General features: G+C 28.5%; 3 protein-coding genes across 3 annotated transcripts; 2 read left to right on the forward strand and 1 right to left on the reverse strand.

Moving 5' to 3' along the window:
• The first annotated feature begins 10,002 nt into the window (after positions 1-10,002).
• On the forward strand, positions 10,003-14,067 carry LOC137836725 (mitogen-activated protein kinase kinase 3). Its single transcript, XM_068645427.1, has 9 exons — positions 10,003-10,379; positions 10,500-10,757; positions 11,200-11,418; positions 11,508-11,645; positions 11,790-11,957; positions 12,275-12,388; positions 12,675-12,782; positions 13,150-13,241; positions 13,538-14,067. Exons 1-9 carry the CDS (start codon positions 10,278-10,280, stop codon positions 13,896-13,898), a joined length of 1,560 nt encoding a protein of 519 aa, XP_068501528.1. The 5' UTR covers positions 10,003-10,277; the 3' UTR covers positions 13,899-14,067.
• A 620-nt stretch (positions 14,068-14,687) lies between these two features.
• Positions 14,688-19,166, reverse strand: LOC137836726 (uncharacterized). The gene is made up of 17 exons (XM_068645428.1): positions 19,007-19,166; positions 18,820-18,932; positions 17,980-18,088; positions 17,806-17,870; positions 17,664-17,702; positions 17,346-17,442; positions 17,138-17,234; positions 16,972-17,035; positions 16,823-16,899; positions 16,649-16,727; positions 16,299-16,375; positions 16,124-16,208; positions 15,972-16,040; positions 15,812-15,879; positions 15,695-15,743; positions 15,046-15,516; positions 14,688-14,959 (listed from the first exon to the last, which is right to left on the reverse strand). The coding sequence occupies exons 1-16, from the start codon at positions 19,071-19,073 to the stop codon at positions 15,139-15,141; spliced, it is 1,533 nt and encodes a 510-aa protein (XP_068501529.1). The 5' UTR covers positions 19,074-19,166; the 3' UTR covers positions 14,688-14,959; positions 15,046-15,138.
• A 1,024-nt stretch (positions 19,167-20,190) lies between these two features.
• LOC137836727 (polynucleotide 5'-hydroxyl-kinase NOL9-like) lies at positions 20,191-24,034 on the forward strand. Its single transcript, XM_068645429.1, has 9 exons — positions 20,191-20,329; positions 20,961-21,232; positions 21,321-21,354; positions 21,909-22,078; positions 22,214-22,397; positions 22,508-22,688; positions 23,041-23,140; positions 23,332-23,459; positions 23,809-24,034. The coding sequence occupies exons 2-9, from the start codon at positions 20,971-20,973 to the stop codon at positions 23,860-23,862; spliced, it is 1,113 nt and encodes a 370-aa protein (XP_068501530.1). The 5' UTR covers positions 20,191-20,329; positions 20,961-20,970; the 3' UTR covers positions 23,863-24,034.
• Positions 24,035-25,218: the final 1,184 nt, after the last annotated feature.

A 25,218-nucleotide genomic window follows, 5' to 3' on the forward strand; every position in this document is an offset into this window, starting at 1 on the left:
AACGTACTAAAAAATCATCAATTTATTTAAGAATTCTATATAAATTATAAAACTAATGTGTAAGATATTAAATCTACATGACAAATTTAGAGACTCCACAAAAGTGAAGTCATAGTGAGATCACATACATGTGCATTGAAGTAAAAATATCAACAACTAGTCTTATATTATATTTTTTAATCTCCATATTAAATGTGAGTGTTTTTTTTTTATAGAAATGATTAATAATAGTGTTTTTAGAATTTTGTTTTCTTAAATAATAGTGTTTTTAGGGGTTATAGTCTTAGATCGCATAATTCTTTTTTATTTGGTATTTTCATCTTTTTTTTGGGAATTAAATTCTAACATATAAAGTTATGATAATTAAATTTTTATAATAAATATATAATGTCATTTATATATTTTTAAAAAAATCATTTATTGTACATTTTAATTATAGTATAAGTAAAAAGTTATTTATCATATATTTTAATTATAATATAATGTATTTATTGATAAATGTCTGTTTACTAAAAAGATCATTATATAAAAATATACTTACTAATTATTTTAATATTTACTTACAACTATACGTTAAAGAAAAATATGAGTTTTCGATATACATATTTTATTATCATATATACCTATATTATTCTTTCTTTTTCATTCCTATAACTATCTTGACATAATAATTCAATATTTTTTTATATTTTTTATTTCTATTTTATTTTATTTTATTTTATTATTTTCCATTTATAAAGAGATACTTGTTTTCCTCCTAGTATTAAGATTAATTAGAATCCATTAGATACGGAAACAAATCATAATTGAATTTTTCTTTATATTGTAATACTTAATTTCCTTTTTTCTAAGATAAATTTTAATATTTAAATATATTAATAATTAAAATTATATTTATATTACAGTATAAATACTTTTCATAAATTTAAAATAAGTTTTTTTCATATTTATGTATTTTTTAAATATATTCTTTCAATTTTAGCTTCCATGTAAGTTTATTTCTAACCTAGGAGTTGAGTTATTATTTCTAATAAAAAAATACCCATAATATTCTTTTCCACCACCTTTGTGATTCTTTTTTGCTCATTTATGTATATAATAACCATTATTTGTATTATCTTTATTACAGAGAAATCTCCATAAATTTTGAGGTGAGATGAAAAAGTTATACATATAAAGTGTTATTACTTTGTTGCAAAGACAATCTTTCTCCTACGACAGGTGGATTCCAACCATAGCACTCTCGATGTCCCGATATTATTCTGCATGGTCCATTCGCAAATATGTCCCAAGAACATGAATCTTCTATACAATAAGAATCTCGCTTTTCGACATATATGTCAAAATAATGATCTCCTTCCAACCATACAAAATGACAAAAGTACAAGGTTTCAGGGAAAAAAATATCTGGAAGGAACCTAAAACTAAATGTTTCGCCAACATTCAGTTGTTGCACCCCAAGATCATTGTGTTTGTCTTTACACTGAACAGCCAAATATCTCATGTCTAAGCGATTGGTTATACTAACTGTTTCTTTGGAAGGAAAGAAAGGAACACCACTCTTAACACACTTCAATTGCAAACCAAAAAGTATTGTTAACAAACAAAATGCTAGTGTAATTTTGAACTTTCCAATCATCATTATTGTAATTTGATTGAATCTATAAAACACCAGACAAACACACCTATATATACTACCTACATATTTTAACAATTATAATTTTAATAATATTAATAATAGTAACAATATTAATAATATTAATAACAATATCAATATTAATAACAACATTAATAATAGTAATAAATACAATAATAATATTATTAAATTATTAAAAAGGTTAATAATAATATTAATTATGCTTATAATATTATTAATAATATTAATTTTAATAAAATTAATAATGATAATAATATTAGTATAAATAAGAGTAATCATATTTTTAATATTATTAATATTATTAATATTAGTCCTATTATTATTAACAATGTTATTATTAATATTAATCTTATTATTATTAATCATGTTATTCTTAATATTATTATTAATATTAATATTGTTGGAAAGACAAACGTTATTACGTTTGTTTGTTCATAATATCTTTGAAATTTTGATTTATTCTCTTTATTATAGATATTATATTATAAATTAATAATAATTATAAAATTTATTGAATTAATATGTGATGTAAATTTATAAATATTATTAGAAATTTTATTTTATATATTGAATTAAGACAAAAAAATTCACTTTGTTTTCATATTTTCTCATACCAAGTTTTTGGTAACTATTTTTAATGGAAAAAAATGCATAAAAAAGGGAAAAATAGGGTAAGATTTTGGATTTTAAATCAACTTCGTATTTTTACCTTTTTAACTCTTCATTTTTCATCCCCACCGACAATAGTATTATGAAAACAAAATATTAAAATTTTACATTTTAAAATAAATTTCAAAATGTAGGCAAAATCATTCCTCACAATTTATTATTAAAAAAAATCTATTAATAAATAGTTAAACTTCATTGATGTCTAATACGAAAGCTTTAAAAAAAAATAAACTACATTACTCTTTCTCCATTATTTTAATTTCAAGTCTGTAAAATAATAATATTATAATCAATTATTTTCGATTTTAAGTCTATTGAAATGATAATATTATGGTCAATCAATTTCGATTTTAAGTCTTTTGAGATGATATTATTAGGTATAATTATCACATTTGAAATATTATTCGTTTTGGAGTTTAGAGTACTATCACATTTTATTTTTAAAAAATAAATAAATTGTAATTAAATTAATTCTAATCTCGACTCCTCATCCATATGAGACTATGAAAGAATGTAATAAAAAATCATCAATTTATTTTGGAATTCTATATAAATTATAAAACTAATGTGTATCTAACCATGTAATGGTAATGATGAAAAATAAATTACTTCTTTTAGTGTAAGATATTAAATCTACATGACAAATTTAGAGACTCCACAAAAGTGAAGTCATAGTGAGATCACATACATTTGCATTAAAGTAAAAATATCAACAACTAGTCTTATATTATATTTTTGAATCTCCATATTAAATGTGAATATTTTTTTCTAGTCTTATATTATATTTTTGAATCTCCATATTAAATGTAAGTGTTTTTTTTAGAAATGATTAATGATGGTGTTTTTAGAATTTTGTTTTCTTAAATAATAGTGTTTTTAGAGGTTATCGTCTTAGAATGCATAATTTTATAGTTTTATTTTTTTTATTTGGTATTTTCATCTTATTTTTTGGTAATTAAATTCTAACATATAAAGTTATGATAATTAATTTTTTATAATAAATATATAATGTCATTTATATATTTTTTTAAAAATAATTTATTTTACATTTTAATTATAGTATAAGTAAAAAGTTATTTATCATATATTTTAATTATAATATAATTTATATATTGATAAATGTTTGTTTACTAAAAAAATCATTATATAAAAATATACTTACTAATTATTTTAATATTTACTTACAACTATACGTTAAATAAAAATATGAGATTTCGATATACATATTTTATTATCATATATACCTACATTTTCCATTTATAAAGAGATACTTGTTTTCCTCCTAGTATTAAGATTAATTAGAATCCATTAGATACGGAAACAAATCATAATTGAATTTTTCTTTATATTGTAATACTTAATTTCCTTTTTCTTAGATAAATTTTAATATTTAAATATAGTAATAATTAAAAATATCTTTATATTACAGTATAAATACTTTTCATAAATTTAAAATAAGTTTTTTTATATTTATGTATTTTTGAAATATATTGTTTCAATTTTAGCTTCCATATAAGTTTATTTCTAACCTAGGAGTTGAGTTATTATTTCTAATAAAAAAAATACCCATAATATTATTTTCCACCATCTTTGTGATTTTTTTTCTTTGGGGTATTTGAAAATAACTGTTTTCAATAACATGGCCAAAAGGTTCAAAACACACAAATATTATTAAATTGGAATTAGATTATTAAATAAGGTTCAATAACTTTATGGTACATTTAGATTATTAAATAATTAATTGTTAATATTCTTATAGATACTTAAAGTGTGTTGGTACACATATCATTGCGGAATTAAAGCTTAGATTATTAAAGTCGTTATCACGAACAAAATAAGATATATTATTTTTTTTTTTTAATCTATCATGTATACTGGATCAGCATTTATGGATAATTGTTAATAATCTCATATTATTTAGGAGTCGAAGTTAAAGGTAATTTTCAGTTAAAATATATGATTGTTAGAGAGACATTGTGTTGTTGGTAAGGAAGAATAATAAGATTTTCATAATATTTTACCCATTTATTTATATATTTAATGTATGTTTGTAATGAGAAATACTACAAATTATTCTTCTTTATTATTGATAAATCTCCATATATTTTGATAAAAAAAATGAAAAAGTTTTACTGATAAAATGTTATTATTTTTTTTGCACAAACAATCTTCTTCATGCAAAGGGAGGATTCCTACCAAAGTACTCTCAAAATTTCAAACCAGTCTTACTTAATCTACTCGCAACTATGTCAAAAAAATATGCATTGTAATGTTAAATTTACCTATAAATTTGTATATGTGAGTATTAATTCATATTAATATTCAATTTACATACATTTGTATATAATAATCCGTTGAAATGTTTTGAAGTTTGTTATAGTAAATAATTTTGTAGTCCAAACTGAAAATGAAAAACACTTGTTCACCAACTTGAGAGGAAGTCTTAGGGAAACTTCATATGGGTATTTTACAAGTTTTAATTTTGTCATATTAGTTTTAATTTGGTATTTATTAGGTCTTTGATTCTATATATTTTATCTTTATTTCAAATTGTAGATCTAATAATACGAGGGATAATGTTTTACTACGATTATGAGTAAGATTAAGAGCTGTAAAGGTAAGATTAAGAGTGGTAAAGTTCTAAAATTATCTTGCTCATTTATGTATATATAATAACCATTATTTGTATTCTCTTTATTACTGAGAAATCTCCATAAATTTTGAGGAGAGATGAAAAAGTTATACATATAAAGTGTTATTACTTTGTTGCAGAGGCAACCTTTCTTCTACGACAGGTGGATTCCAACCAAAGCATTGTCGATGTCCCGATATCATTCTGCATGGTCCATTCGCAAATATGTCCCAAGAACATGAATCTCCTTTACAGTAAGTATCTCGCTTTTCGACATATATGTCAAAATAATGATCTCCTTCCAACCATACAAAATGACAAAAGTATAAGGTTTCAGGGAAAAAAATATCTGGAAGAAACGAAAAACTAAATGTTTGGCCAACATTCAGTTGCTGCACCCCAAGATCATTGTGTTTGTCTTTACACTGAACAGCCAAATATCTCATGTCAAAGCGATTGGTTATACGAACTGTTACATTTGAAGGAAAGAAAGGAATACCAGCCTTAACACACTTCAATTGCGAACCAAAAAATATTGTTAACAAACAAAATGCTAGTGTAATTTTGAACTTTCCAATCATCATTATTGTAATTTGATTGAATCTATAAAACATCAAACAAACACACCTATATATACTACCTACATATTTTAACAATGATAATTTTAATAATATTAATAACATTAATAATGGTAACAATATTAATAATATTAATAACAATATCAATATTAATAACAACATTAATAATAGTAATAAATACAATAATAATATTATTAAATTATTAATAAGGTTAATAATAATATTAATTATGCTTATATTATTATTAATAATATTAATATTAATTTTAATAAAATTAATAATGATAATAATATTAGTATAAATAAGAATAATCATATTTTTACTATTATTAATATTAGTCCTATTATTATTAACAATGTTATTATTATTAACCATGTTATTCTTAATATTATTATTAATATTAATATTGTTGGAAAGACAAACGTTATTACGTTTGTTTTCTCATAATATCTTTGAAATTTTGATTTATTCTCTTTATTATAGATATTATATTATAAATTAATAATAATTAAAAAATTTATTGAATTAATATGTGACGTAAATTTATAAATATTATTACAAATTTTATTTTATATACAAAAATAAAATATTAATTAAAATGTGATAATTATTTATATAATAATAAATTATTTTTTAAAAAGGAGACAAAAAAAATATTTTTCATATTTTTATTTAAGGGAATTTATAGAAGTAATATTTTTGTTAATAATTTTATTTATTAAATTATAACCATAATTGAACATATTTAAAATAAATTATATATATATAAGTAAACTATTATTATTATGATTATTATACATATATAACGTTATTTGTAAAAACAAAACCTTATTGAATTATTCTGAAATAAAAATAAATTATTAATTTAATTATTTATTAAATAAATAAATAAATTATTATTTTATTTAAAGATGAATAATTTAAATATTGTACATCTTTTTTATTTTGACAATTTCATTTTGATTATATATGAATTATCTTTAGATAATTTAACTTAAAAATATTTTTTTAAATTATATATAGTATTTAGAATTGCTAAAAGAAGATGTTATCATTGACGCCGTTTGATAATTTTATTTTATTAAATATATAGTGTATTTATATTTGTATTAAATACTAATAATATTAATATTACTATTAATAATAATAATATTAATATTAATGTGAATATATTTTTTTCTATGTTTGATCATTCCTTTGATTTTTTTATCTCTTTGCTATACTTTTAAAGAAACTTATGTTTTATTTATTTATACACATATTAAATTATTTTCACATGAAAAATTAATAATAATTTCAGAAAATTAATTCTTCAATCCTTTTTCTTAATAATTAAAATACAAAAGTAAGAATTCATTGTCATTAAATACTAATAATATTAATATTACTATTAATAATAATAATATTAATATTAATGTGAATATATTTTTTCCATGTTTGATCATTCCTTTGATTTTCATTTCATTTCCTCCTTCTCTATTATTCAATGACAATGGTGTTTTTTTTCTCTCTTTGCTATACTATTAAAAAACTTATGTTTTATTTATTTATACACATATTAAATTATTTTCACATGAAAATTTAATAATAATTTCAGAAAATTAATTATTCAATCCTTTTCCTTAATAATTAAAATACAAAAGTAAGAATTCATTTTGATTTTATTAGCAAATTTTAAGTCATTATTGAACAAACATCTAATAAACAAATTTGACCACCCACATTTGAACATTCTACTACTTTCACTCATTTATTTGGCAATTAAAAAAAGTATAAAAAAATCATTTCATTTGTCCTAATAATTTTAAAATATAATAAGTGTTGTAATAACAATACATATAAAAGTAAACTAAAAAATTATTTAGTTTGACAATTAATAAATCAAAACATTCATTATAAAAAACAATACAAAAAATATTATGTGGATATAGAAAAACTTTTGAAATAAACAGAGAGAATTTCCTTTAATCTTTTATAAACTTTTAACTTTCAATATTCAATACGAGAATGAAATCAACTAACCCATACCCTAGTTTTGCACCAAGACAACTGAAAATGTCCTTCACACGATTTAATTATCACAATATTTATCTGATTAATTTTTTTTTCTTTCTAAATTACTATTACTTATCATTCCTAAAATATAGATATTTATTATATATATATATATATATTTATATATTTATAATAAATATATTAATTATGTACTAGTGGATAAAAACTGTCATTAAAGTATGAAAGTTCACCTTATAATTTGTTAGTAACTATCCACGTTATTCATAATTCCATTTTGGGTGTTTCTTCTTGCACCTTTACATTTTTTTTCCTACACCTCTACATTCTTCAAAAATACTAAAATTATCCTTTACAGTTTTAGGTGTTTATGGGATAGTGGTTCCATAACTAAAGGATATTTTTGAAATAGAAAATCTGGAAGATAAAAAATCATTTTGGAACACATATTTTTTTTTTGCTTTCCGCTTTTCAGATTGATAAATCCAGAATTCATAAAACATATTCGGGAAAAGATGTTCTGGAAATATTTCGAAAAAGACAATCCAAAAATCATTTTTCAAAGTGGGTAATACAGTCTTCTCTGAAAATGATGGGGTGTAGGAAGAAATTTGTAGAGGTGCAGAAAGAAGTTGCCCTCGATTTTAACTATTAAGTATCCAACATAATAGGGTCTACGTAAGAAAACGTGACTTAACATTTATGATAAGGCAGATTCTCCCTACACCATATCATTTTGGATTGCACCCAATATATACAAAGAAAAAGACAAAATACTCTTAATGAAATGAATATTAGTGTTTAGGTAAAATGTTCACCCAACCCACACCCAATCCAGCAGTGATGCTGCGAAAACTCTAATGTTTTGGGAACAAATCAAGGTTTCGCAGCAGTCCTTCTCCAATGGCTTCGTCTCCTTCTCCGGTGGCTTCAATCCTTCTCCGGTGGCTTCGTTTGCTATCATCGCAGTGCCTCTTTCGAGTTCAGATGCTGCCACAGTCACGAGAATAATAAGAATGGAGGTTCTTGGGTTGCTCTTTGTTTAAGTTTCCAAGTTTTCGCGCGCTGCTTCACAGTGAGCACAGAAAAATGAAGGGTGCACTCTTGGGTTGGGTGCACATTTTACCTAAACTCTTATTTTCATTTCATTAATGGTATTTTAGTCTTTTCCTTTATGTATATTGGGTGCAGTCCAAAATGATCTGGTGCAGGAAGAATATGCCTTATGATAAAGTAGTTATTCTATTGGGCTCCTATTTAGATAGGTCCATAAGTGTTTATAAATACATTCATTATCTCACTAAGTACGTCTAATCTCTCATATTCATTTACTCATTTACAAAATCACCTATATTCTTACTGTTTGTGAATTGAAAAATCTTCTACACATGTCTCATCACTCAGTAGAACAACTCGAATAACTCATAATATTTAGACAAATAACTCGAAAGAACCACATATCATCTTCAGTAAGAACATCTTTAAAAAAATTTTAAAAAAAAATTATCACTTATTCACCAGTTTAAAGTGCAAAATTTTCAATTTATTTTCTTGATAGAGTAAAGATAATGATAAAATACATTCATAGTTGCTGCATCAATGAAAAAGTGGGAAACTGCCGTTGTTGGTTCTTCACCCAATCCTAATATTAATTTATGAAAATATTCTATAAAATATAAATATGAATAAGTTTAATGATTTGATTAGAATATTTTACAAAACAATTACTTATGCCATAAAAGTATTATCCAAAGATTAATAATACAAACACATCTATATCTATATATCTTCTTATATATAAAAATATTATCCTTCCCAACCGTTTTATTTTTACACAAATTCTGTTTCTATTTTTTATTAATATGTCTCATTTTATTATTTTTGTTATTTCATAGGAATATTTTAAAAAAATATTTGTAATTTTTTTAAATTAATATTACAGAACAATTTTAATAAAAAATATTAGTAATAAAAATAAAATAAAATAATTTTAAAATCTTTTTAAGTTAGTTACATGTCAATCTTTATATAAAAATTATTAGTAATTTCAGAAATCTGAAGTGAATCTTGTATTGGTGCATTGGACTCTTTTTTTAAATATCTTTCTTCACCAATTTAGATTTTATGTTTTAAACATGAAATTTTAAATAATATTTTTTTTAAATTATTCAGTTATTTTAAAAGTAAATTTAAGAAAAAAAAATTAAGACTACTATCATTTGAAAATGGAAATAATATAAGAGGACCAATCTCAATTTTGATTGACTAAAAAGATTAAATAGTTTTTGTAAATATTAAATCTTTCAGAAGATAAAGAAACAGAATAGTATAAATATATCATGAAGAAGAGTAAACAACATATATTTGACACTATTTATAATAATATAATAATATTTAAAAAAAAATAAAAAAATATTAATTTATTATATTGTGAAGTGTGTGTTTTCACTAATAAAGAACATGCGAGGGAAAAATATTCACTTTGTTTATGCAACATTTTGATTTTTCGTATGTTAGACACAAATCCACGAGTTTGAGTACCGTGACGTTGCTAACACACCGCTTGTTACCTTGAATCTCACGAACACGTTGTGTTCCTTCCCACCCCAACAACCCACGGAAAAACCTTAAATCGCACGTTGGAACTGAAGCCCCTTTTGTTTTTTCGCCTTAGATTAGAGCTACAAAAGGGTTGCATTCATTTTTTTTCATGTGAATTCTCAGAACAATGTCTGGGTTGGAGGAATTGAGGAAAAAGCTTGCACCTTTATTCGATGCCGAGAAGGGTTTCTCATCAAGTTCAACCTTGGACCCTTGTGATTCTTACACAGTAACCTTCTCCCTCGCTACTGTCCAGTGTTTGTTCTTAATTGTATTGAAATGGGTATCAATGATTTTGTCTAATTTCATTTTTTTATTGTGTTTTTGGTTGATTGGTTCAATTGAGAAGTTTTCGGATGGTGGAACTGTGAACTTGTTGAGTAGATCATATGGGGTGTACAATATCAACGAGCTTGGGTTGCAGAAGTGCACGTCTTCAAGGTCTTTGGATGTGACTGATCAGAGTGAGAAAACGTACAAGTGTGCTTCCCAAGAAATGAGGATTTTTGGAGCAATTGGTAGTGGTGCCAGTAGTGTTGTGCAGAGAGCCATGCATATACCAACACATAGGATTCTGGCTCTGAAGAAGATCAATATCTTTGAGAAGGTAGGTAGAATTGTTCCTGCCCTTGATTCTTGTGGTTGCTAATTTAATTTGAGTCTCACGTGGGGTAATAGATAGGACTATGTCTTTTCATGTTACTTTTAGTTGTTCAAATTTTCTAACAATTTGATTAGAATGCGCATACTATGTAAAGGTTACTCTGTCATCCATTCACACATCGTTGTACTCGGTCGAATTAGGCTTATAAGCAAGTTTTATGAGGTTGAATTAGGCTTCAAGTCCACTTCTTAATACTCTTTATAATTGATAACAAAGCATGCATTGTTGTAATATGTTATCCTGCTATCTAAATGTGGTATTGTATTGATGCTGGGTTGGGTAGTACACTCTTGATCTTTGTTTTCGAAACAGCACACAATTGTTGTGGCAATAGTTGTTGTTATCACATGTTTGCTCAATGTTTGTAATTGTTTGTGCTAATCAGGAGAAAAGGCAGCAGCTCCTTACTGAGATAAGGACATTATGTGAAGCACCTTGTTATGAGGGTCTTGTAGAATTTCATGGAGCATTTTACACCCCAGATTCTGGACAGATAAGCATAGCTTTGGAGTATATGGATGGAGGATCACTTGCAGATATCTTGCGAATGAATAGAAGGATACCCGAACCTATTCTATCGTTCATGTTTCAGAAGCTCCTACACGTAGGAAAATAATCTTGTATTTTTTGTTTTCGGTTTTCGCTTTCAGAAAGACTAAGATATGTAACTGTTCACCTTTTATCTTTTGAAAGGGTCTAAGCTATCTGCATGGAGTCAGACATCTAGTTCACAGAGACATAAAGCCGGCAAATCTATTGGTAAATTTGAAGGGAGAGCCAAAAATTACTGATTTTGGTATCAGTGCTGGCTTAGAGAGTTCAGTGGCAATGGTCAGTATATTCTATCTGTCTCAGTATGTTGGTCATGTATTGCTTCCATAGAATTGTTTGCAAATGTCAATGATTTTATTGTTTGGTTGTTGTTACAACCATGCTGTGAAGTTCTTGTTCATAAAAAAAATTGCTCCTTCGCAGTGTGCTACATTTGTTGGAACTGTTACATACATGTCACCTGAGAGGATTCGAAATGAAAGCTATTCTTATCCGGCCGATATTTGGAGCCTTGGTCTTGCCCTTCTAGAGTGTGGAACTGGAGAATTCCCATATACAGCTAATGAAGGTCCTGTGAATCTTATGTTGCAGGTGTGTGTGCAATGCATACTGATGTTATTTGTTTACTTTTGTTTGATTGAATGTAAATGTAGAAGAATATTGTTATTTACATGCCTTTTTCTTATCACTTGTATAAAAACTTGTCATCTGAGATAATAACATTAATCACACAAAAGGAAACAAAGTATATATAATTTAGCTTTCTAATAATGCTATAAATTTCAGATATTTGTGATGATTCATACCATGTGTTGTAAGGCATACAATGTAATCAATGATATAGAAATATGTCCTAACCCTGTATGAATTGGCTATTCCGTTTGAGTAATCTGATTAATTTAGTGCAGATCTTGGATGATCCATCTCCATCACCATCAAAAAACAAGTTTTCACCAGAATTCTGCTCCTTTGTTGATGCTTGTCTGCAAAAGGATCCAGACAAAAGGCCAACAGCAGAGCAGGTGAGAAATGAGATAAACCTTAATGTGATACAACCATGTTGTCTAGCATCTATGCTATGCAATTTTGTGGCTGTTGAAGCTATGTTTTGTGTTTCACTTTACCAAAACATCAACATGTTGGCGATCATGCATTTTTTTTACTAACTTTCTGAAATTTGCATATTTTCCTGATGGAGAATAGATTGTTTTCTCTGGAATGTGATAGAGCTTACCAAGTCAATCTTATCTTTAGATGCTTTATATATTGTGATGCCTGAGTTTATGATTCTGTGTTGTCCTAGTGCAGCTGCTTTTGAACCCTTTTATCACAAAGTATGAGAATGAAAAGGTAGATTTAGCCGGATTCGTTCGAAGCGTTTTTGATCCTACACAAAGAATGAAAGACTTGGCAGACGTAAGTGGCTGCCAATTTTTTATCTCTGTATTATTAAAAGGGCATACTTATTTTATTCCATAGTTGTGATGTGAGTAAAAAACATAAAACAATGAGTGGCCATTATTTAGTGTGAATGAACAAGTGCTTCTTTTCACAGGTTGCTTAATGATAATGAGATAAAGTTTGTAATTCTCATTTTAGGCCTTCTTCCAAACTGTCTAAATGAATTAACAATAAAGAAAATTAGAATTTCATTTGCTTGTTTTGCATGGATACTGTTCTTGCTGTGTTCATTGTTTATCTCAACATTTTAGAGATTTAGAGAGGCTTCAATTGGTGCTTAATGTCAGAATATTTCTTTTGACTTTGCATTTTTCCTCTTCAGATGTTGACAATACATTATTACTTGCTATTTGATGGACCTGATGATCTCTGGCAACATACAAGGAACTTATATAACGAAACCTCAATTTTCAGGTGTGTTCTGTTTTCTATGTTTTATTTCTGCATCAAGAAGATGACATTTGTAACACATCACTCTTCTTTTACTAAGATTAAAGAAAAAATACAATAGAAACAATTTGCATGAAAGCCTATGTTATGCCTATGAAAATGGAACATAATTATCAAGGGCATGTTCAGATGAAGTAGATTATGGTTAATGATTTTAGAATATTAATAAGGGATGATGACATCTGATTAACTTGATTGATTCCATGGTTTTCTCAAGACCTCAATCACTAACAAGAACACTATCCTTCTACATTTTGCAGTTTCTCTGGAAAACAACACTGTGGTCCAAATAACATCTTTGCATCTCTATCAAGTATTAGAGCTACACTGGTTGGTGAGTGGCCTCCTGAGAAGTTGGTGCATGTTGTTGAGAAGCTTCAATGCCGTGCTCATGGTGAAGATGGAGTTGCAATCAGAGTTTCAGGATCCTTTATGATTGGAAACCAGTTCCTGATATGTGGAGATGGCATTCAAGTTGAGGGGTTGCCAAACTTCAAGGATCTTGGAATTGATATTGCTAGCAAAAGAATGGGAACATTTCATGAACAATTCTTGGTGGAACCAACAAGTCTTATTGGGTGCTATTCCATTGTGAAACAAGAGCTATACATTAATCAGTAATGTTATATTAAGTTGTGGTGTGTGTTTGTGTCACACGAAGTGTCTTGGCTTTCATAGAATCGTGTTCTCCCACGTGTAAAGTATACAAATTTGTGTTGTATCTATGTTCTGAAAAAATGTTGATAGTGATATGAATTCTTTTAAATTTGATCTGATCTTGTTTCAGCTACTCTAGAACCTCCTTTCCACCTTTTTAAAAGTAGTTTTAGAAGAAAGTTTTCCTCTATAGTCATGTGATGTTTTAATGTATAAAATGTTAATTATTATTTGACTCTAATCCAAACGCTTTTTTATTTTTGTTTTTCTTAAACTGGTTTTTATATTTATAAATTTTTAAATCATTAACTTCAGTCTTCTTAAAATAAGATAATTCAGAGATATATATAATATCTAAAATACAAGACACATATATGTATATAATATAATCATAAGTTATATAAATTGACAATAAAAATTAACTAATTAAGAAAATTATTTTTTATTTTTATAATTATTTTAAAAAATTATACAATAAGTTTTAATTTAAAAAATTAATGTATTTTTTTATTTTAAAAGTATAATAAAATTATTAAAAATTTAATAAATATTTTTTTGAGTAACACTTAACTTGTATATCAATATTCAATACATAATATCTTATTTTAAAGATGTCGCAATAGATTTTTGAACACACCACTATTTTACATTGACGGACAAGTATTTAATTAAGTTTATTCTAGTTTATTTTGAAACGTTTATTACATTTTATTTCTAGCCATGCTTTCCATTGAATTTGTTCTCTAATTCAGATTAAAGTGGGTATTTGAGTCAGCATCACTTTTTTTCGTACTTGTATTGGGTAAAACCTGATACTCAGGTTTCTTATGCAAAATCAAATAAAATACAAACACACCCCGTTTGTCTAATCTAATTGTCTCTCGCAAATAAGCAGAAGCAGACATTTGTGCAGCTTTTCATGTTCAGTCTTTTGCCCTCCCTCCCCAGCTTGATCTGAATTTGGGGTATAAAACAAATATTTTTGCTATAACGAATGCTTTGACGTACTTTACATTTCAAACAACCTGTGGAGACAAAAACAAATTCCTTGAATCATGTCTTCTACATCTGCAAATAACGAGATGTATAAAACCTAAGAAATGAAGCTTACACAAAATCATGGATGAAGAGATTCCAAGCCACCCATGCAAACAATATGTGCAAAAACTTGTTTCTTGATCAAGAATTCCGTAGTTTAACAAGCCTACAAGGTTCTTGGAGATGCGGAAAAGTAGTCTCGGATAGTTCTTTTTAGGGAGGATGGAGGGTTCAATACAGATGAGGGGCTTTTCAAAGAAGATTCAGGGGTTTTTTGAGAAACCGCACTTGGATCAAATCCTGAGGAAAGTTGGTTCGAGTGGCCTTCAGATATGTTCATTTTAGGTGGTGTGATTGGAGTGGGTGAGGAAATTGGATGTAGTTTATGATCGGGTGAAAAAGCATCTTCGTCTGTTTTAGAGTACCTTTTCCCATTATTTAAAAGCATTTTGCACTCTGTACTAGGAATTGCCATTACTCTTCTTCGAACGGCAGATGCACATTGTGTTCTAGAGACATAACTGTTTTTATTCCATACTCGAACCTGAAAATAGCATATTGAGGGAAATTAGAATGCTGAAAGAAACGATTTGAGGCTTTTTTAAACAAATCGATTAATAGACACAATTAAACTGAAAGATACTGCAGATAAAATGCAATATCTGGTTTAAAGTCAAATAAATTTCAAGTTAAATGAATAAGAAAAAGTTTGATTCGCTTACAGTAAAGTCATCAGAACAAGTTGCAAATTTTCCAATTTCATAGCTACACCTGTCAAATAAATAGTGTTAGAAACGAATGTTAAAGAAAACTAGAACCACACCAGGTTTCCAAATTACCAGTTAACTGCTGTAACTTCACCAACGAGAGTTTTCAAAATAGTAGGATCTTCCAGAGGCTTGTCAACCTGAATTTTGAAAGTTCAGTGAAATTATATCCCAACTTCAACATATGCATCAAACTTATTATTTCATTGTAATTTATAAGTAAGAATGAAACCTTCCAAACATAGGCATTTCCATCACTAGAACCACTGACTATGTTCGAGGCATCAGGGCTAATTGCAGACTGAAATTGCACACGTCAGACAAAGTCAGGAATCAGGAGAGAAACTGAATGCAGAAGATTTGGAATACAGGTGCAATTCTCACCTTTACAAAAAATGATTCAATTAGGCACCCAGAAAAAGATTTTAAAGGCCCTTTTTCAAGTTGAAGAGTGTTATATAAATAAATTCTGCAAAAAAGAAAGAAACGGTAGATTTTATATTTAGCTGAATATTCTTAACTTAGAAGAATAAAACATACACACTATGAAGGATGATACCGGTTATCCATGCAGGAGGCTGAAAGAAAAAGTCCACTTTCATCTTGGGACAGGCTAGATATTCCGTGTAAATTTTGCTGAAATGACAATGAAGAAGACTGTCAAGAGACTCTAGACAATATCATTTAAGCTTTCCAATATATAAAAAAATTCTAATGACATGAAAGGCATAATACAACTGACATTTCCAACCACAGTTTTACGGGTGCTATAGTGATTATTCCAAGTTGACACTATAACCTTTTACTAAACTTAAGAATCATGATCCAATTTATCCAACATCGTTAATTGCTAACTTACTGAAAATATATAAAAAAATATTATCCCTTTAGAGCAAAGTTCCAACCAACCTTTTCAGTTGACTGAGGACATGGACACGTCTGAGCGACACTACTTTTTAAATTTCTGGTATCCCAAAACTTCAACACGCTGAAAGAAACCAATTTGTTAGTCAAACTAATCAATTCGGGTAAAAACATTGGAAAATTAAATGTTCACTTAGATAAGTAATTTTTCCAACCAACCTATCGACTGCGCTAGCAGTTGCTACGGAAACCTGGTCTTTGAGACAAAGAACAGATGTAATGCTCATGGAAGCAGCCTGAAAATTAGGAATTGTTAGAAAATTTTAGTTTGCAGAATACAAATGAACATAAATCCATCAGAAACTAACCTTTCCCCTCCTAGTTCGTCGTGATTGAGATGAAACATGTGCTCCGTTGACACCACCCATTGAGCTAGCAATCAAATGATAATAAATGAATTTTTGAATAAAATATAAATGTCAATACACCAATAATTTCATGAGTTTTTCAAATTTAAAAAAAAAAGTCACTTACCATAGGCTAACTTCTCCACGCCTACTCTTAGCAGTGGACTTGCATCTCAAGTCCCAAATACGAAAGGATCCATCTCTAGAACCAGAGACAATAATATCTGAAAATTTTAGTATAAAATGAATATTAATAGCTAATAAATCACTATGCAGTTATAAAAAATCCATAGTTTACGCATAAAGGCAGAGACGCGGGTAAAACGAAACATCACCAGCATTAGTTGGATGGGAACACATAGATTTTACACTTCCCGTGTGCCCAGTCAACACACCAAGACACTTCTGTTCTTGAACATCCCATAATTTTATCTGTGAACATACAATAATAAGATTCAACACAAAACTATCTTGAAGAAAAACAGCTTATTATTTTCTATATCTATTTACACAATGATCACAAAATTTATGCAATTCGATCTCAGTAACATTAAATCAGCATCTATATAGACTTAATTTGATCTAAATTTAATCAACAAGTTCTGTCATGAAGTTCTGTCATGAAGTCCTGTGCACGCAACAGAGTGACTTACTGTTTGATCACCGGATGCCGTGAGAATCTGCATATCCTCCTGCAAGTAATTACAAACCATATCAAGTCATACACAAAACTACAAACAAACAGCTGAGATTAAGAATTAATTAAATGGATTAAAAGATATATGAATTATGTACCTTAATCCAACAAGTATCAAAAACAGCATTCTGATGCGAAACCCAATTGCAGATCTTCTCATCTTCTGAGAGTAAAATAGGGAAAATTTTCACACAACCGACCACAAAACTCTGCTGCTTCTATAATTATGTCATCGTAGAATTCAAAACAAATAAAGAAATAAGAAAAAATACCTATGTTATCTCCAAAGTTTGCGGTAACAGGGAACTTGCGACGAGTATCAAACAAGCTAACATAACCGTCTTCATCAGACACAGCAAGAATGTGTGCAAATTTCGCAGTCTGCGAGAAAAGATAAACAAGGAGTTCAGGTTATAATAGCAGTTTCATCACAACGTTTGATATTGTAGAATATTGCAGCAAACAAATGCAGCCAACGCAGCTGCAATCCCAATCACAGTGACTTCAAAAACCTCAACGCTGCACTCAAAATCCTAATAAATTGCAGACAAATGAGGCCACTGCAGCCACGATGAGGTTGAAATGACTCCAAAAACCCAAACCCAGCAGTTAGTCCTAACAAACTGCGGACGAATGCAGCAAGCATTGCAATCACGGTGACTTTAAAAACCTAAACACTGCATTCAAATTCCTAATAATTTGGGTATAATTGCAAATAATATCGCCACGATTCCTTAAGTACATATTTGATTTCAAGTCAAACATGAATCCGTGTTCCACATTCAAAGGGAAGTTACTTCGAACATCTTCCATTTTTCACATGCAAAAGACGAATCTAAAGCTTCAAATCTAAATTCAAAAGCACTGACAGCACAGTCAAAAACCGTAATAAAATCCGGACAAATGCAACTGGCGCAATCGCAATTACAATGACGTCAAAAATCTCGATACGTAGTCAACGCCGTGATAAATCACAGACCAATGTAGCTGGTGTCGATTTGGCTTCAAAAACGGTGACGACGTGGCAAAACCGCGGTTGCAAACAGTTTTACAGAACATTGATAGAAGCTACGTATACAAAGTGAAAACGGAAGGTTCATTAGTGTGAGTACCTTGCAGAAGGACAGAGAGAGAGGAACGGTGTCTTCGGCGTTGTGCTGTATGGCGAGGGATCCGATTTCGTTGAAGGCGGAGACGAATCCGTCCATTCGCGGTCGTTTTCGAACTGCGAACATAGAAAGAGAGTGAGAAAACGACGTGAGAGTTTTCCAGTGAAAATTGAGTTCGAGAAAGACGAACCTCGGAAGAGTTCTCTGGAGGCGATGTGAGTGAAGAGAGAGTTAGAGCTTCCAGTATCCATTGCCATTAGAGAAGAAGAAGAACCGAAGAAGAAGAAGAAGATGAAGAATGGGATTTGGGATTTGATTTGGCTTTGGGTTTGGGAGCGAAGAAAAGAAATGAGAAGAGAAGAATGAATATATTTGATGAGAGTTTTGGCGCCATGAATGAGAGGGAAAATTCGCGGGAACAAACTTCAATTCATTTTCGGAACTAAAAATTTATTAAATTCTGTCAAATATTTTAATAAAAAATAAATGCTTTGTTGGGTTCCCTAATTTTTTTTGGAGTTTCTTCCTGCACCCATATGGTTTTCTTCCTGCACCTCCATAATATTTAAAACTCCAAAATTAACATTGACCTTTTATTTGAAATGACACCTGTATTTTTTGAATTACATCCAGAAACATACTACGGATCTGCAAATCTAGAAGATTACTAGACCCACTAATAATCTGAAAAATTTATGGATGCACCAATATGGAAGTTTTACAGATTCAATATTTCAAAGACTAAAAACAAAATGTGAATTCCTTATTTGCTATCTAAAATCACAATATATGCACTGTGGAAATGAAAATCCACAATAAAAATAAAACTATAGATCCGTAAACCAAAAACAAATTATTTATCTTATTCTCCAAACAGAGAACCGTTGAGAAAAATTACCAAATCACCACTAAATCGTCGGAGACAACACCGATCACCACAAAGAGAAATGTCTTCCTGTGCCAAGAGATGAAGTAGCACCACCGTTGAAAGAGTAATGCAGTCTGTTTGTGTGCAAAGGAAGAAGAAAGAGTAAAGTATGGGTGTTGTGTGCATTTTAGGGTTTTTAGAAAATATTAGGGATAAGTTTGTCTTTGTATAACATTATGGGGGTTTAGGAAGAAAAATGTAGGGGTTCAGGACGATAATGGGCCAGATGTCCAATGTTTTATTACTTTTCACCGTACTCCTGCTATTTACATTACCTCACTTTGCTAAATACACTCCCTCTTAGAAGATAAAAGAATAAATATATTTTTTTAAAATAAATGACTAAATTTATAGCTAAGATAATAGATTAAATATTTTGATATAATATAACTTCTACAAAATATTTACTTATTAATATAAATTTATAGTAAAAATATCGATATATTGGGTTTTGGAAAAGTCTCTTTTTTTCTTTGAATAAAAAACCCTAATCTAAACCCCTTTCATTATTCTCTTCCCATTGTTATCAGAATCAAAATCCAACGTTGAACACTCGTCGCATTCAAAATCCGTTCTCGCAAACAGGTTCTCTCTTTCACATTATTGTTAATTTCGTTCGCATTTTCTTCATATTTAGCTTCAAAATCTATCAAATTTTTATTTCCTTTTAATTATAGGAAGTGTTTGGTACAGTACAAACGCAGGTTGTGATTGTTCAGGAACTCTGCAATTGCTTTCGCTAGATTTGTTAGGTTTTTTTTTTGGATTCGATTTTATTTTTACAGCCGGTTTTTTACTTTTAGGATTTGTTTTGGTTTGTGGTGAGAATTATTAGCTGTACATGATATTCTGTGTAGACTAGGGTCAAATAAAGGTGGATCACAGAATAATCAGGTTTTAACACCTAACTTTGCTTTTTAACAATTTATAATATAGCTAGTGGCTAGTTGCATATGGTTTTTTAGTTGCTGGTACATATAGTTTCTCCAGGTATATATTAAAAACACTTTTAAGATTGAATTTTATAAAAAGAATCAATGCATTACTTGTATTTCTTTTAAAATTAATTTTGGAGAAAAAAATGTTTTAAAATTTTGTTTGAGGAGAAATGTGGGTTTTAAAACTAATTTTTGGATTGCACCATTTGGAAATTTGCATAACTCACTGGCAAAAAAGAAACTGCCTAATCAATCAAAGCTTTCTTGCAATTTTACAGAGAGAAAGTGATGGATTCTTCTCCTTCACGGGACATATGTATTCCGGAGCAATGGTCTGAGGCTGCAGAGTCCATTGCTTACAGTTCAACACCTCCTATTGTTTTTATATGTGGCGCCAAAAATTGTGGGAAGACAACCTTTTCCCGCTATCTCCTAAATATCCTCCTGCACAAATACGCCAAAGTAGCTTATCTTGACACTGATGTTGGCCAACCTGAGTTTACTCCTCCTGCTTTTCTGTCACTAACCGTTGTTCATAAAGTAACTCCAGGTTGGTTTGTGAATCCCTGTCTTATTTTTTGCAAAAAAGTATTTTATAATTTATTTCAAAAATATTTATTTATTTTTAATTATTTTAGATTTGACAGTTCCGTGCCTGAAAACACCAGAGAGGTATGGTGCTATCTCATCTCAATAATTTGGGAGCTGAAACTGTGTTTGTTTAATTTTTGTTATCTTGCTTTGAATCTTTTGTAACATTTGACAAGGCTGCTGATTTGTGACAGCATTAACATCTATTCATTAGTCATGTGGATTTTTGGCATGTTGTATTCTCCAATTGTCAGTTAGGTCAAGATGATTGCTACCGATGTGTATTTCATGCTTCTGGATTAAGTAGAAGCCACCTTGACATCAGATCACTGTTTTACAAAAATAGAAATAATACTCTACATTGATATTTTTCATATGATTTTGTTCTGTACATGGTTGTTCCTTTTTCTTAAGATGCTGTAGAAGTCATTGTTCTGTGCCTCTCTTTTTGGGGAATGTAGTGGTTGGGATAGGGGTCTTTTCTGATCGCTATGAAATTTTTCGTAGACAGTTGGATGACATATTTTGTGCCTTGAATCTTTGTGTTCAAATCTGTATGTGTCAGCCAATTCGTGTATTACATGATTAAACATGTGATAGACTTCCTTGGCTATCTGTCATTTTTTCTGTAACAGGTGTCTTTTCTTTGGTGACGTTTCTTCTAAAAGAGATCCATCAACATACTTAAGTTATGTATTTGCCATTTATGATTATTACCAAAAGGAGTATTGCATCTCTGAGAAAGGAGAAAATCCTTGTAATGTCAAGTTGCCTCTTATTGTGAATACTTCTGGCTGGGTGAAAGGTAAGCTCACTTTCTTCAGCTGTAATTCTGATTATTTTTTATCCTGCATTTGTATTTGAAACTATTTCTTTCATAGGATTGTAGCGATATATCATCTGTTTTTGTTCCATGATTTCTTTTTTTCTGGCATTTCAGGTGTTGGTTATGATGTATTAGTGGACATGTTGAAATATATTTCTCCAACACATGTAGTTAAGATAAACATATCCAGTGAAAATAAGAATCTGCCTGCTGGAGAATTCTGGTTAGATGAAGAATATGATGGAACGATTAACCTAATTGAGATAAATTCAGCTCGTCAGGATTCATCGAATAGATCGTAAGTTCAAATCTGATGAAAGTTGTTATCAATTACGGCTGCTTGTTTGGCCCTTTTATTACTATCTTTATGCTTCAGGTAACATATAATATCCTTATTTGTTTCCCCAGGGTACTTTTTCAGAAGGATGCACGTCCCCTACGTGATTTACGAATAATGGCTTATTTCAGACAGTGCTTTTCTAGTGATTCAAATATTTCTACGATCAAGGAACTTGCACATGCCTTGGCCTCTCACTGTCCTTATGAAGTTCCCATTGCAAGTGTAAAGATTCGGCATCTTCATTGTGAGGTTGGCTTAAATTTTGCTTGCTACCTGTTCTGAATGAGTCACACCACACCTCAGTATCCTCCGTATTGTTGCTACCTTGTTACTGACTATTTAGAAGTTAAAGTTGCTTGCATCTAACTCTTCACCGGCACCACAACAGTGGAGTCTTGTGACCGAGTTGCCCTTCATGAGTTTGGTTTTGATGCATTTGGTCCATTTTTTATTTCTTATCCAACTTGATTTTCAAATCTTATTGATATAAATATGTTGTTTTCTTGTTAGGAATTTCAATAATATTTCATTTCATATATCTATTTATTTATATAAAGGTAAGCATAACAATTTTTTTAATAATCTCCCGCTATCTTTGTAGGTCCCAAGCTCTGAAATGTTCTTCAGTTTGAATGCTACTATCGTTGGCTTAGCTGTTGATTCTGAAGGACCTGAAAATTTACCTTGGTGTTTTGGTCTTGGTAGGTCATTTGACTAACTTCTGAATTCGAAATGTTTCATCATGTTCTGTTCTGAAACCGAGGATCATTTTTACTGAAAACTTCTGCAAAATTGAATTTTTAGATTAAAAAGCTATTAAGGTTGCAAGACAAAAATACTGTGAGCTAATGTGCATTTGTAAGTTAGCTTATCTTGATTTCTTATGTTTCAGGGATTGTGAGGGGCATTGACGCAGTACAAGGTGTGCTCTTTGTCATTACTCCTGTGCCACATAGTTCCTTGGAAAAAGTCAACCTCTTGCTACAGGGTTATATCCAAATTCCCTCTTGTTTGTTGCAGGCAAGATGTTGTTTTACATTCTTTTTCTTAACATAATCTTATAGAAATGAAAGACAATATGTTGAAAGTTTATTCAATCTGCTTCCTTTCTGTTGTCTGAGCCTTTTTTACTAGTTGCTAGAAATGTGTTCAGTTAAACATTCCTGAGATGAATACAATACTATTATTTTAATATTTTTTCATATCATTTAATTACAAATTTATCCTTTATATATATTTATATCTAAACCCATCATCACATCAAGAATTGTATACAACACTCAAGATTGTCAAAGCATCATTTCCCTTAACATTATGATTATTATTATTTCTGACTCTGTTTCTTATGTAAAAAATGTCTTCCTTTCAGGTTCAGGGATGTATCTCACCATACATGTCAGCAAATACTTTGGCTATAAACTAGTTATTCATCTGTTGGCAAAGAGAACCATTACAGTAGAGAGCATATTAGCAGGGTAATAGCCATTGTATTTACTAAAATCCAATTTTGTTTTCAGTTATTTATATTTATATACAGCAGATGTACATCTATGGATATTTTAGCATGTAAATTATACTCATGATTGTTTGCAGTATGATTATTTCCTTTCGAGTTTGGGATTTTAGTATCTTTTTCATGGTCTATTAATCCCTAAAATTGTACTTGGAAGATTTGATACATATTACTATTTGTGATTTTGTAAAATAATTTAATGTCAAAAAAATATTTTTAGAAATATAATATTAGAATTAACATAAAGAAAAATCATTATAAAATCTTCACAAAAAAAATATACTTTACGGCAAGAAATTAAATTTATTTCAATTTTTTAATTATTTATTTTATTATAACTAGTGAAAAAGTAAGCATTTATGTGTTTTATGATAATAAAAAAAATTAAATATTATAAGAATTAAAATAAATAAAAAATTACTAAAATTTATATGAAAATTATAAATAATTAATATGAAGTTATAACAATAAAATTTGTATTAACTTTTATAATGTTATAATTATATAGCATTCAAGGATAATTATTTATATTTAGAGATAAAATCAGTAATAAAATGTGTACACCAAAAATGGTTTAAAAAATCATCCTTATTAATAAATATTAATGATAACTAATTGTCATATAATCAATTAAGATAAATGGGTTCTATCTGTTCTAGTAAAAATAATACAAATGTCAAAGATTGTCCTTGCATGTTGTTATTGGCAAATTAAATAAGTTCACCTATGAATTTGTTGTTATTCGTTATTAAAACTTGGATGTGGTCCATATAAATTTTTATACAAATAATTATTTTTCAATTAAAACAAACAATTTTTCACCAGTAGTATAATGTTGGAAGCATGATTGTTAATTTGTTAGAACTTAAAAGTGATAATATACCCACAATAAATAATTATAAAATGATAGCGATTGTTAAATTTTAAATATTATATAATTCATATTTAAAAGCAATAGCATACTTTTAATAAAGTTCAATCTGAAAAAGTTATAAAATGTAAAAGAAAACATTGGCATTTGAATTTAGTACTGAGACCTTTTCTTTTGAATTGAAAATTGATTTTGATAGAAAGTGACTATGAAGAGTTTGGTCCAAAACAATATCAAATATTCCAAGTTGAAACCAATTTATATTTTTTTATTAATAATATAAATTATTTTAAATATTAATAATTTTTTTGTCTATTAATGATTTTTTCTAGTGATATATTTTTTCAAATTACATTCACACTCTATTTTTTAAAATATTACATTATCATTTATTT

Source organism: Phaseolus vulgaris, chromosome 4 (assembly GCF_000499845.2).
Source record: "Phaseolus vulgaris cultivar G19833 chromosome 4, P. vulgaris v2.0, whole genome shotgun sequence".
Classification (NCBI taxonomy): Eukaryota; Viridiplantae; Streptophyta; class Magnoliopsida; order Fabales; family Fabaceae; genus Phaseolus; species Phaseolus vulgaris.